Genomic DNA, 13,426 nt, shown 5'->3' with positions numbered 1-13,426 from the left:
ATACACTTTTATGAAGACAGAAGCATTATGAGAAATCTAATTAAGAAAACTTAATTGTCATTTAGGAGAAGCAGCCACTGAGTCATTTACTAAGCACAGAGAGAAAAGGCATTTCTTAAACATTTGCAAAAAATAATAATAATAATAATTTGTGAACAGTAAGATGATCTTAGAGAATATAAGCTGCTCTGTCTGTTAGTCTTTTACTTTTTATGTTGAGCTCCTGCTGTCAATCATAAAGATGTGCACTAAAAAATACAGAAAAGGAATAAGCTGTCACAACTTCATGTTATTACACATCCACAACCAACAGAGGGCAGTATCTTTGCACCAATATGTCTGAGGCATTATGTGTACAGGGTACGAAGCACTTTATTGTGTAGACGGAGGCTATGTTCAAAATGGACTACTAGCATATTGCTGCATACTGTGCAGTTTATATATGTGAAAAATATGCATTATACATAAACAACAACAACAAAAATATTTCTGTAGTAGGCTCTGCTACATTGTTGTCACATGACCTTTATTATATGCATAGTACAGAAAATTCACATACTGCAGAAACAACGCAAGCCGTATACTAGCATGCTATTCCGAACATAGCCACAATATGCTGCATGTGAATTGGCAGATAAACATATTTCAATAAGATTATGTGACATGTACACAAAATAACTAATTGGCATTTAGTATTTAAAATGAAATTGATTCTGTTTTTTATTGTTATCTTCACACTGCCTTTTGCTAATGACATCTTTCCCATAAGTCTATGCTCAAGCAGAACACGTAGGCCTCATTCCAGAACAAAATGTTACCCAAGTAACAAAGCTGCCACAAATAAGTGTGTTATGATAGTGCTGCAATGAAATGCAAATGAGTTCTATAAGAATGTGTCTCTATACAGTAGTAACGTTGCCAAATGAGTGTTTAGGTGATCCATGCTGTAATAGCAAAGCCAAAGACTCATCATAAAACATGTTCGTACTGTAAGTGCTAGCTTTATTGCTGAAAGGTAAAGTCTTTTGATCAAGTCAAGCAATTTCAACAAGATTATATGTGATTTGTCAAATATGGGATGTTGGTTTCAGGGAGTTTCTCACATTGATAAAGAAAGAACATCGGTCTTTCAGTGGTTGCTGTTTGTCGTTTTGTCCCTGTCATGTCTCCTAAAACAGCAATTTCCTCTCAGAATCTATCTTAAGAAAAGTTCTGTACATTGGAGTAGTTAGGGCTGAAATTACTTAAGGGTGTTGGGTTAGTTGATTCTGAGACTTCTTCCCTCATAGGTCGATCGTATCACTACTGATACTGAGAGCATCTATCTGCCTGCAGACGTTGATGAATTCAGCCTGAACGGCAAGCTCATCAACATGAGAAGTTGCCTCCACATCCGTGCTCCCTCTGGAGGATGTAGATCCCAAGACTGTGTATCGTCTGTGGAGTTGCTGCCCAGACTGAGAGTCCCTGCGTAGGCTGCTCTGAGACTGCTGTGCTGAGTTTAACCCACTGCAATGGACCGAGGCCTGAGCTGGCCTTCCAGATATAGTGCTCCATTGCCTGGGTCGGTTGGGTACAGTAGCGGGGTCCACATCCCCACAGGAGGCAGTGCGGTATAGGCTGGGGTCAGTGGAGATTCCCCGACAGGGTTGTCCATCCGGGGGTCCGCGTGTGCTAAGAGAGAGCCTGGAGGAGCCGAACAGGCTATGCTGGAACAGGGCCTCGCTGTTCAAGGCCTCGTCGATGCTTCGTCGCAGGTCGATGGGTGAAGGGGGCCGAAGATCTGCCGTGGAGTCCGCGTCCAAGCTGGCAAAGGAGGAAGCATGTGATTCTTTGCTCTTCTTTGCGGTGTGGGAAAGCTGTGTGGAAGACACGTGCTGAGGGCTGCTGGGATAGTGGAGGTCCAAACCTCCAGATTCGCTGTGCGGAAGCTCCACCAACGTGTAGAGAGGCACGCTTTCGCTTTCCCGCCGTACTATTCCCTCACACAATCCCAGCTTCTCGGCGGGCCGTAGTGACCAGCCACACCGACTTGAGAAGATGGTGGGTTTTCCCAGTGTGGTTCCTTCTGTAGGTTGCTTTTTGAAGAACCAGCTGCAGCCACCAGGTTTGGAACGGGGCACTCCGCAACACAGAAGGGGGTGAGTGATTACAAGAGCGAGGGTGAGACACACCCCTGTTTCACACACTCGGCAGCTGAGCTGGAATCCCCACCAGGGCCAGGGCATCAGGCCAACCATGACCCCTCCGGTTAGCCCTCCTGCGTTGAGCATGGCATAGAGTCGGAGACTGCCACATGCTAAGAGAAAGAGGGCAGAGAACACCCCAGCCCTGGCTGCCCTTTCCCACATCTGTGCCTCTGTGAATGGACACCTGCTTGCGTGGCATGATGGCCGCTCAGGAGAGCTCTCGTTCAGCCGGTAAATGTGCTTGATGTCTGGCCGGGCGCAGCAGTACAGAAGCAGGTACGTGAATGACAGGAGAGAGGACATAAAGACGAAAGCTGCAGGCGGTAATAGAGGCACAACTTGCAGGGTGGGAAAAAGTTGCAGTATTGCCATGGAAGCCATCACTATCGCTATGTGCAGCAGCACTAGGGCAGCCAACAGGCAGGTGCTGCGCTGCAGGGTGTTCTGGGAAAGTAGCTGGGTACAAGAGCGAGCAGTTAGCAGTAGCAGCAGTAGGCCAAAAGATGCCGTTAAACAGGGATAGGCTGCCTCGTGAAGCAGTCGTGCCCAGACAACGGGAAGCCGCTCTTTTTGGCCGTACGGATCGTAGAGGAGCCACAGAGCTCGGCTGGAACCCGTCAGTAGCTGGAGAAGGTGGAGGAGGCTGAAGTGGGCACATCCAGAGGGCCAGCGCAACGGCAAACACATCAGGCTGAGCACAGACAGCACAGCCACAAGCGAGAACACGCAGCTGAGCCCGTATACCTGTAACTCCCAGGCCAGGCCCCATGTTGCCATTGCAGCATTCCAGTCAGTCAGTAAAGGGACTAACAGAGGCGGAGTCAGGGCTTCGAGGGGTGGGGTTATGACACCAGGGGGTGTGGTTTCATAAACAGGAGGTGGAGTGGACAGAGTTTTGTTAGTTGGAGCATGATTCTTTGAAGAGGCAGGTGACTGACAGATCCCAATGCCAAATAGTTTGCAGTCCGGAAGTGTGGAAGACTCACGCCAGTCGCCACCTGGAGATGCTGAAATACAACATAAAGTTTACTTTAAGATGCATTTATGATGTATGATTTATGAAGATTTACTTTAAGATGTATATTATATTTAAACTTTTTAAGTGACAAAAAAAAAATGTAAAAAATTTTAATGTGCAAAACAATATAGATGATATAATATTATTATACCTTAGTCAGAGTAAAAAATTGAGTCTGACAATGTAATCCAGCTTTAAAGTCTGTTTATGCACTCATGATGTTATACTCACAAAACACAAAGCTAATGTTCTCCACAAGCAGCTTATGCATTTTTTAGTTTTAGTTTTAGTTTTTTTACCGCATATAAAAAAGTTACACTTGAAACAGCACAAGAGGTATTTAAACCACAGAGAAAACACAGAACAACAAACCACACACTGATGTATCAAAGAGAATCCTGTATCTCGAAGCAAATACATCTAAAAATCTAAAACAGGTAAGTAGATTACGTTCTCCAGTATGAAAGGCTTTAAGCATTAATTTAAGAAAATACACCATCAGCCATAAAGTATATAAAACAATGACTATGTTAATTAGCTAGGGGAGATTTGGAAGTAGGCTGTTGTAAATGGGTCGCACACTTCATCCCTGACACACATTCACATACGGCACAGATAAGAGGGCATTGACCCTGACTATTTAAAAACTAGAAACTGACACACTTTCATGACATTACATCAGATAAATATGCCCAAGTGTGCCCTTCTCAAGTATGTGTTTCTGAATACTGCCTCTTTTTATTTTTTATTTTTTACAAATAGCATGCGCTTATTGTTGATCAAAATGCATTATGTTGTTTATTGCAGGGTAATTTGATTAATATGAAATACCAGTGATTTTTTTCTATACTAGTAATGATCCAGAATACACTGAGCTGAAACTCTGAGTCAGCATTGGTCCTTTGGCATGTGTTAATTAAGGTTAGAGGATCTGGCTTAAGTTTCCCCTCTAAAGATTGAATGATTGACCTTTGTTCACAGGAAGAGATTTTTGTAATTTTCTCATGAACATTTGTTTCAGTCACATAAACAAATAGTCATTTAAGGCTTTATTTACCTAAACAAAGTCAGCCAATGTCCATACCTAGCCCAGTATACAATTCTAAATAATAATTATATTAATTAATTGTATTATATATATATATATATATATATATATATATATATATATATATATATATATATATATATATATATATATATATATATATATATAAAGCATAAGATATACTTTCAAAAACATTAATATTAATATATATATATATATATATAAGAAACATTAATATTAATTAATATATATATATATATATATATATATATTAATTAATATTAATGTTTTTGAAAGTATATCTTATGCTTTCCAAGGCTGCATTTATTTGATCAAATATACAGTAAAAACAGTAATATTGTGAAACATTAATTTAAAATATATATTTTTTATTTATATTTTAAAATGTAATTTAATCCTGTGAGAGCAAATCTGAATTAGCATTTTATAATAATGATAAAATTATTACTATCAATGTTGAAAGCAGTTTTGCTGTTAATTATATTATATTATATTATATTATATTATATTATATTATATTATATTATATTATGAGAAAGCTGTGACTTTTCCTTGAATTTTTTTTTTGTTTTTGATTCACCAAAAAGAATTGCGTCATAGTGTAATTTGTGTGTGAATCGGACTACAAGTACCACATTGTATGTTTGTTTTTGCGTGCAGTCTAAAAAGAATAGCCTCACAAGAGACTAAAATGATGAAACAGGTTATATTATATACTGTATGCAATAATAATGAAACCAGATAAAGGAGCATATCGAAGACCTTGAGTCTTACAGTATATATTATAAATTCAGAAGCTTTGTAAAGCACTGGAAAGCCATTGTGCTCTGCCAGTATGTGTTAGAATAGAGGTCATTTTGACAATGAAGGCTTCAATACCTGCTTCAGGATAGGTTTTAGTGACCTTGATCACAGTGGTGGTCGATTTGCTATTTTGTTCCTTTATCATTTGGTCAAGACCCTCACGCTCCTCTCTTTCAGGGTCAGATCTTGTCATATTGAGTGTCAGCTTTGTCATACTGTCTGGGAGAGAAAGAGAAGATTAGAAACCTGTTCTTTAAAAAGAGGAACTGAGAGCTAATGCTACTGTAGCTCAAAAAGTTACCATTTCATTTAACCTGCTGTTGGTCTCATTTTTTACCCATTAACCTCAGCTAAACTTTAATTTCAACAGCTTAAAAACAAAACAAAAAAACTGTAAATTGCATTCAGTTTCCCAATGAGTCACTAGAGGGCTTGTATCCCACTCACATCTGCAGTGATGAACGGCTTGTTCGCTGCTGGAATACTGATATTTTCACTGCAGCTTGAGGAAAAAGTGGATGCACCATTAATGCAGACACTATACAGACGTTTTTATGCCAATACAGCATTACCAAATAAATGCAGTAGAAGTGCAATGATACCGATATCCCTTTATTACAAAATTTCCACATTCTATTCAATTTAAAATATGTCACAATCATTTTTCTGCATCAGTTCTCAGTTCTCGCGCATGCGTCGAGGCACTCTCGTAAACTCACATCAGAGGCCCACACGGAAGAAAGTGAATAGTTGAATAAAGTTGTTATTTTTGTGCACAAAAAGTATTCTCGTCGCTTGACAAACTTAAGGTTGAGCCACTGAAGTCACTTGGACTATTTTAACGATGTCTTTACTAATTTTTCTGGGCTGGCAGATGCAATACCTAGCAGCCTATGGAGTGAGCCAGCTCTCAGATTTCATCAAAAATATCTTAATTTGTGTTCCGAAGTTGAACGAAAGTCTTACGGGGTTGGAACAACATGAGGGTGACTAATTACTGACAGAATTTTCATTTTTTTGAGTGAACTAACCCTTTAAGAGACAATTCTTTGTAGTGAATCAAAGACATACCATGCGACCAGTCTGATTCACAAACAAATGACTCTCATGAATCGGTTCTTTTTAGTGATTCCTAAGCATGCAGCATCACCAGAGTAATCTGATTCACGAACACTCAAATGAGCTGGTTCTTTTTTGTGATTTGTGAATCAAAACATAGAGTTTACCAAGTATAGTGTAATTCCCAAAGAAATTATATAAGCCGGTTTAATAAGATGAGATACCAGTTCAAATCAGTCTGACAAATCCTTTACTGAACAAAATCCAACAGAATGCTTAATGAATCAACATCTGACTCTGACTGTAATAATTATAATTATTTTAAGCTACACTAGTTGTTGAAAATGATATTTCAGCTTTACTTAAGCATTCTAGCTTCAGCAGTTAAAGGAGAACTCCGGTCAATTTTAATTTGGAGTGCTGTCAATACAGAGAACAACGACAAAAATCGGTGTTGCCTTCACCGTGTTATCCTCTTTTTAAAATTTGCACCCTGTTGACTTCAATGGGGCAAGTTTTAAACCTGCTTTTAGCCTCTTAACATCCTTGATGTGTCATTACAAGTGCCCAGCTAATGTGAGTGATTCCTTCAGAGTGATCACGGGTGAATCTGACTGCAGTAGATGTGAAAGATATGATTAAAAATGATGTTATTTCAGCCAGCGCACATACCTGTATTTTCTTCCTGTTGACCTGTTTTCGGTCGAAGTCCATAGTAATCGATTGTCGAGTTCACACGCATAGGTTTAGTTACCTATGATCACGCGCGTGAACTCGACAATCGATTACTATGGGCTTCGACCGAAAACAGGAAGAAAATACAGGTATGTGCGCTGGCTGAAATAACATCATTTTTATTAATATCTTTCACATCTACTGCAGTCAGATTCACCCGTGTTCACTCTGAAGGAATCACTCACATTAGCTGGGCACTTGTAATGACACATCAAGGATGTTAAGAGGCTAAAAGCAGGTTTAAAACTTGTCCCATTGAAGTCAACAGGGTGCAAATTTTAAAAAGATAACACGGTGTAGGCAGCACCGATTTTTGTCGTTGTTCTCTGTATTGACAGCACTCCAAATTTACAAAAAAATGAGCTCAATGTTAAAATTGACCGGATTTCTCCTTTAACTTAATGCTGTGTTATCAGCACCAGACCAGCATGAACCTCCAACAATGAAATTCATCATGGTCTAAGTTGGTCTTTTTAACAAAAAGAAAATCAGTTCATTGAAATACATGTGTCTTGCATTTATTTTATGAATAGATACTTTCACACGCTATCAAGTTCTGTCGTGACATAGTGAGTTGGCTTTGATGTATCATTAATTGGATTACCTGTAGGAGCATCTGTCAAATCCTTTGTTTCTTCAGATGGCCACATATAGTCTATCAGCCCTCTTGGCAAAGTGGTACCATCTAAGGTTCCTCTGGCATATGGTGTTTGGGTAGCACTAGAGGACTTCCACAGTGTCTGGTAGGTGTGAAATCTTGTTTCAGCATGAGTCTGAGGTGTATTCCAAGCATTTGGTGTCTTGGACTCTGTACTGGTCTGAGAAGGAAAAGGCTGCAGTGTTACCAGTGCAGAAGATTTAAGTGACTGGTCAGTATTTCCTTGCTTACTAAAATTTGGCCAGTCAGAAGGGTCAGGTCCCTCTTCATCGTTCTGGATGTCTGAAGGAATTTCAGTCTTAGGGGAAGTCAAATATTTGAATAGTGGTGTTCTTGTGGCTGGAAGTCTTGATAAACCACGATTCTCCATTGTGACATATGGGTTTTGTTCAACTATAGGGTCCACCTCAAGTTCTCTGCTCGACTTTTCTGATTGTAGTGCATTTGGGGATAAACTGAGGATGGTTGGAGTAGTCGTGTCCATTTGTCTCGGTAGGAACGTCCACAGTGAGCTGCTAGCTGGCTCTGGGTCAGTGCTGGCCCGAGCTTTTTCATTTCTATTTAAAGATACAGCATACAGACTACCACACAGCGAGAAACTGAAGAGCAGCAGTAGAGCTTCACTGTGAGGGGTCATGCTGACACCCCTCTGAAGAAGTTACACCTCACAAAGTCACCGGGTTGTCTCCATTTGACTTTTACATTCTGCGCAAGTTCTGAAAAAAAAAACAACATTCACAAGATATAAACAGCTGGGTCACTTGATTAAACCAGAAAGTGATTTCAAACAGGCATGCACCAGTGTTAAAAATCTAGACTTTATTTGAAAAATAAAGTAATAAAATAAAAACTTATAAATAAGTATACATCAATACATTTTCAAATACCCAATAAAAATCCAATACTATTGAAATTAGCGATCCACAATGGTTATCAGTCTATATCAGTAACTTTTATTAAATGTATGACATCATTTGTCAGTAATAATCACTATGGTCCTGATATGTGATATTGTGAATCTCTAATGTCAAATAAATATCTTCACATGGAACTGAACATATTTTGTCCCCCAACAGCGACACAAAGCTAAACGTTGAGTGTTGAGTGGCAAATTACAGCCAGAGCTCTGAATTTACACACCATCAGATTATCACTCGATCCCCTCGAGTCATGTGACCCAATTCAGAAAAGAAAATACAAAAATGTGTACCTCGCAGAGGAGGACGGCAGCCAAACACACACTAATGCTTTCTATATTAATCAACCCTCATTACTAAGGTTGCAGGTATATTGTGACTAACAGTTAGCAATTAAATTAGATTTATGTCAAATGATCTGACAGCTGCTGCAGTGCACACTCTGCTGCTTAACTCACACAAACCTTTTCTTTTTCTTGCCTTTTTGCATTTTAACTCATTAATCAGACTCTTTTCTCTTATATCTGTCTCCTGGAGTGGATGCAGCATTTATCATTAATATCTGAGCAATAGAGAGAGAGAGAGAGAGAGAGGGGGATGCTGGTCTACATTCCCAACCAGTGCAGCACTGTTTAATGCATCTTCTCTTCAGCCCAGCATCCAGTGACACATTTCCACACTGAACAACTGAACTCACATACACATACATGCATAGACATAAACTTTAACTGTGCCTGAAGAATTGTGCTCACCGTGGGACGCATGGATGAAGAGTCTTAAACAGGAGTAATCCCTCTCTCCCTGTCGTCCTGCTGCGGAAAGATTTGATTCTGTCTGTGCTTGCGCACGCCTGTGTGTTTTAGTGCTCTCTCTCTCTCTCTCTCTCTCTCTCTCTCTCTCTCTCTCTCTCTCTCTCTCTCTCTCTCTCTCTCTCTCTCTCTCTCTCTCTCTCTCTCTCTCTCTCTCTCTCTCTCTCTCTAACACACACACACACATACCCATCTCTCTGCTTTTCGCATGGACACAGACACATGCTGCCTGACACACCCCCTTTTAGTATCCCATCTCCTCTCTCTCTCTCTCTCTCTCTCTCTCTCTCTCTCTCTCTCTCTCTCTCTCTCTCTCTCTCTCTCTCTCTCTCTCTCTCTCTCTCTCTCTCTCTCTCTCTCTCTCTCTCTCTCTCTCTCTCTCTCTCTCTCTCTCCAGGTGTCTGATCCCTCTCTTCTGATTCAGTTAAGCTGCATCTCTAGTTTCCAGAGCTGGATTAGCCATGTTAGGTGTTTGACTTCCTTTCTCTTACATCACTGAGCACCAGAGTGGGTCATATACTGCAGTGATGCTGCTAAATAGGAAACATATAAGCTATTGTACAGTACATTCACAGCTGTAAATACAAGAGGATGAGCCTCTCCTCCCAATTCAGTTAAGCCAATCAATATACAATATTGAATGCAATTTTCTGAATCCCACAGAGAGAGTCAGAGATCAATGTGCAGCAATAAATCAGAGCGCTAAAAGCGCTGCTACTCTATTTTTCATCATGGTGGATTGAAATAAAGCATTATGCCAAGAAAAACCCAACCAGGCTACTTAATCATTTAAACTGGCAAGACAACCTTGGACAACCAGCTTAACCCACAAAACAAACATGGCTAATGCTTGCACCAAGCTAGACCAGTACCAAAATCAGAACTAAACCAACCTGGACTAATTTGACAAATCATTACGGTCTAAATTGAACATTTCAACAAGGATAGACCCTATAACTGAGGTTAACTTCATGCTGGGCAGTGTAGCTAAAATGTGTACATATGTGCCATTCAAATGTTTTGGGACAGTAATATTTGTATTTATTTTTGAAAGAAAGAAAGAAAGAAAGAAAGAAAGAAAGAAAGTAAGTAAAATAAAATAAAATAAAAAAATAAATTAATAGTTTAAGCAAGGATGCATTAAATTTATCAAAAGTGACAGTAAAGACATTTATAATTTTCTATTCATTAAAGAATCATGAGAAAACAATTGTTAAAAAAAAAATCTATTGTGGTTTCCACAAAAATATTAAGCAGCACAACATGGTTTTCAACATGGTAAGAATATAGTAAGAATTAATTTCTTGAGGAAAGGATCATGTGACACTGAAGACTAGAGTAATGATGCTTTGCATCACAGGAATACATTACATTTGAAAATTAAAACTGAAAACAGTTATTTTAAAGTGTTTAATTTTTATTGTATAAACTGTAATTTTTACTGCAATAATATTTCGCAATATCTGTTTTTACTGTATTTTTGTTCAAATAAATGCAGCTTTTGTGAGCATAAGAGACCTCTTTCAAAAACATTAAAATAATCTTACTGACCCCAAACCTTTGATGGGCACTTCATACAGTAAAATTCACATTTTAGTAAGTTCAGACAGCAGTTGTGTGTTTTTTTTAAATAATGGCTAAACATTTTCATTGGCTGATCCTGATGTCATACACATCTATGTGGGTAAATGAGCTGGGCAAACACTTCACTTCCATATTCAGAGCATATAAACACTCAGTACATATTTAAAGCCATTCCCCTTCAGTGAATCCAGGATGGATGGTCCATTGGGACGCACCAGTGTGTGTGGTCAGACAGAATGAGCAGGATGTAGATCAATCCTTATTAAAACAGACCCCGAGAGAACACAAACTGGGGCAGTACCGTAAAAAAGCTAGTTGTGAGAGGACTAGTTAGGGCTCAGGGAATATAAATGGATGGATTAATACAGCTGAGTAACACATTATGATATCTGGTGAATCACACCAGTGATACAATTAAAGTAATCGCTGTATGTCACAATTCATCAGAGGAAATTTGAATTGATAATCAACCCTGAATCCACACATTTTATTAGAAATTCATTCTAAAGGAATATTCATTTGTTTTCACATATTCACACGTACTATGAAAGCATTGCTCACTGCATTTGCTTATAGTGTGTGTACAGGAAGGTACCAAATGAGCTGGAACTAAAAGGGGGTTTGGTTTAGAACAATGACCCAGATGAGCTGATCAAACATATGACATCAGCATGGCCCATAGCCAGTTCCCCCCAGGCTAGAGGATGCTTTTACTGCCCTACCAATCATCTGCATCAGTGCCGCTGAGAAGTGGGCTTGTTGGGTTGGACCGAGCAATGCTGGCTTCTGCAAACAAGACGGCAGCAACAATTCACAGCACAGTTCAAATGGATACTACTATGAAAGAGTTAAGAAACAAGTAAAGATTTGTCATGAAGGGACAAAACTGTAATTTCAAAAGGCTGTTCAGCACAAACAAATTGAAGGTCCAGAAGAACCAAATGAAGAAATAACCCCAAGCTTTAGACCCAACCCTGTCAGTCCAAAAAGCAGAAAAAAAATGCTGAATTTATTGTAAAATGTATTGAAACTAAACAATAAAGCTTTGACCGTATTTGTCATTCTAAAAAACAACAAACAAAGACACCTCACTGTTAATTACATTTTCCTAAAAAAAAAGAAAATGAAAACAAGGCACAAGTGTGCAAAATGTAAGGTACACAACTAGTAAAAAAAATAACTTTTTCATGTATTACCTTTTTATGCTGTCTTTTGAACTTTCTATTCATCAAAGATAAATTACGGTTTTGACAAAAATATTAAGCAACATAGCTGTTCATCCATCAACATAATCACTTAATATACTTTATACACTTCTACTGTCACTTCAGGAGGGTGACTGTCATGTATGATAGGGATTTCATTCCTGTGGTTAATTTCTAATTGTTTGATATGTTTGATACAATGTACCTGTAGATAGGGATTTCTTTCCACATGTTTTGGACACACCTTTTGATAGGATGAGTTCAGCCGCAGCGTGCGTATTTCAATTAATTGAAATGATGACAGTAAACAGCCTTCTCTTGTGTATACATACGGTGAAGTCAGCTACAATGGGCCATGTTTTGGTAAATTACTTATACCACCATCAAATAAGCTATGCATGATGAGATCTAATGATATTTTTATGAATTAGCATGGGTCTCTTAAATATATATATATATATATATTTTTTTTTATGTAAGGTAGCCTATAATTGTTTTAAAGTTATGAGAGTATCAGCAGGTACCTTCTTGAGCCAGGCACAACATTCAGGTAAAATGGGCCAGCTGTTCAGTTAAAATGGGCCAATATATAAAGAGAACAACACAGGTAATTTCTGCTGAAATCATTTTACTTTTAATGGTAAATTGACACTGTTGTCTTAAGTGTGCCATATAGCAACACCATGAATGTATTTTATTAAATAGAAAGTTGAACAAATATTTCGTTAACCCTTATGTGCTGTTGGGGATGTTTTCATCCACTATGGGGTATTTTTTAGTCTAAATTTGGCCATAACTTTTTCTGTGTTTCAGCAAATGGAATGATTTTTGGTGACAAATCTTATTTTGACACATATTTTGGGAAAATGCTTTGAAATTTTTCAAAAACTCAACAGTACACTGTGGGCAAATTTACTACCCTTTCGTTATGTTTGTGGCTGAAAACAGCCACTACTTTAAACTGCTGTAAAAATTTATCAGATAAATATTTTTTTCATTTTTTTTTGCATAAATCTATTAATCAACCTCAGTCCTGCTCAAAAATACTAAATGTTTAAAAAAATTCAGGATTTTAACTCTTTAATTGCCAAATTTGTAAATGATGTCACTGATTTGGGAAAAAAACACACACAAAATGACTCATTTTCAATATAAAATGTGATTGTGGACTGGATTTTTTTTTACCTTTTATCACAGTCTTGGACATGTCAAAGATTAGAAACAACATTGGTTTTGATGCATTGTTAGTTTTTGTGCAGCATCAGATTTTAACTTTTTCTCCCTCATTTACTGTTCGTGGCTGTTTTTGCCCCATTGACTTCCATTATAACCACATTTTTTGATTGCAAAGCCATGACACCATATAATCATGCATTTTT

At 38.3% G+C, this 13,426-nt stretch overlaps 1 protein-coding gene across 2 annotated transcripts; it reads right to left on the bottom strand.

Moving 5' to 3' along the window:
- Positions 1 to 495: 495 nt before the first annotated feature.
- On the bottom strand, positions 496 to 7,528 carry prrt4a (proline rich transmembrane protein 4a). 2 transcript variants are annotated; one of them, XM_081373156.1, is made up of 4 exons: positions 6,812 to 6,869; positions 5,528 to 5,582; positions 5,156 to 5,299; positions 496 to 3,196 (listed from the first exon to the last, which is right to left on the bottom strand). In XM_081373156.1, the coding sequence occupies exons 3-4, from the start codon at positions 5,292 to 5,294 to the stop codon at positions 1,284 to 1,286; spliced, it is 2,052 nt and encodes a 683-aa protein (XP_081229282.1). In that variant the 5' UTR covers positions 5,295 to 5,299; positions 5,528 to 5,582; positions 6,812 to 6,869; the 3' UTR covers positions 496 to 1,283. The 2 variants fall into 2 exon arrangements, with proteins under 2 accessions (XP_081229282.1, XP_081229281.1); XM_081373155.1 differs by lacking the exons at positions 5,528 to 5,582; positions 6,812 to 6,869 and adding an exon at positions 7,479 to 7,528.
- Positions 7,529 to 13,426: the final 5,898 nt, after the last annotated feature.

The sequence above is a fragment of the Scardinius erythrophthalmus genome, assembly GCF_964197995.2.
Source record: "Scardinius erythrophthalmus genome assembly, chromosome: 8".
In the NCBI taxonomy this organism is placed as follows: Eukaryota; Metazoa; Chordata; class Actinopteri; order Cypriniformes; family Leuciscidae; genus Scardinius; species Scardinius erythrophthalmus.
Note: the sequence above shows the minus strand (reverse complement) of the source record. Positions and strands in the feature narration are given on the sequence as shown.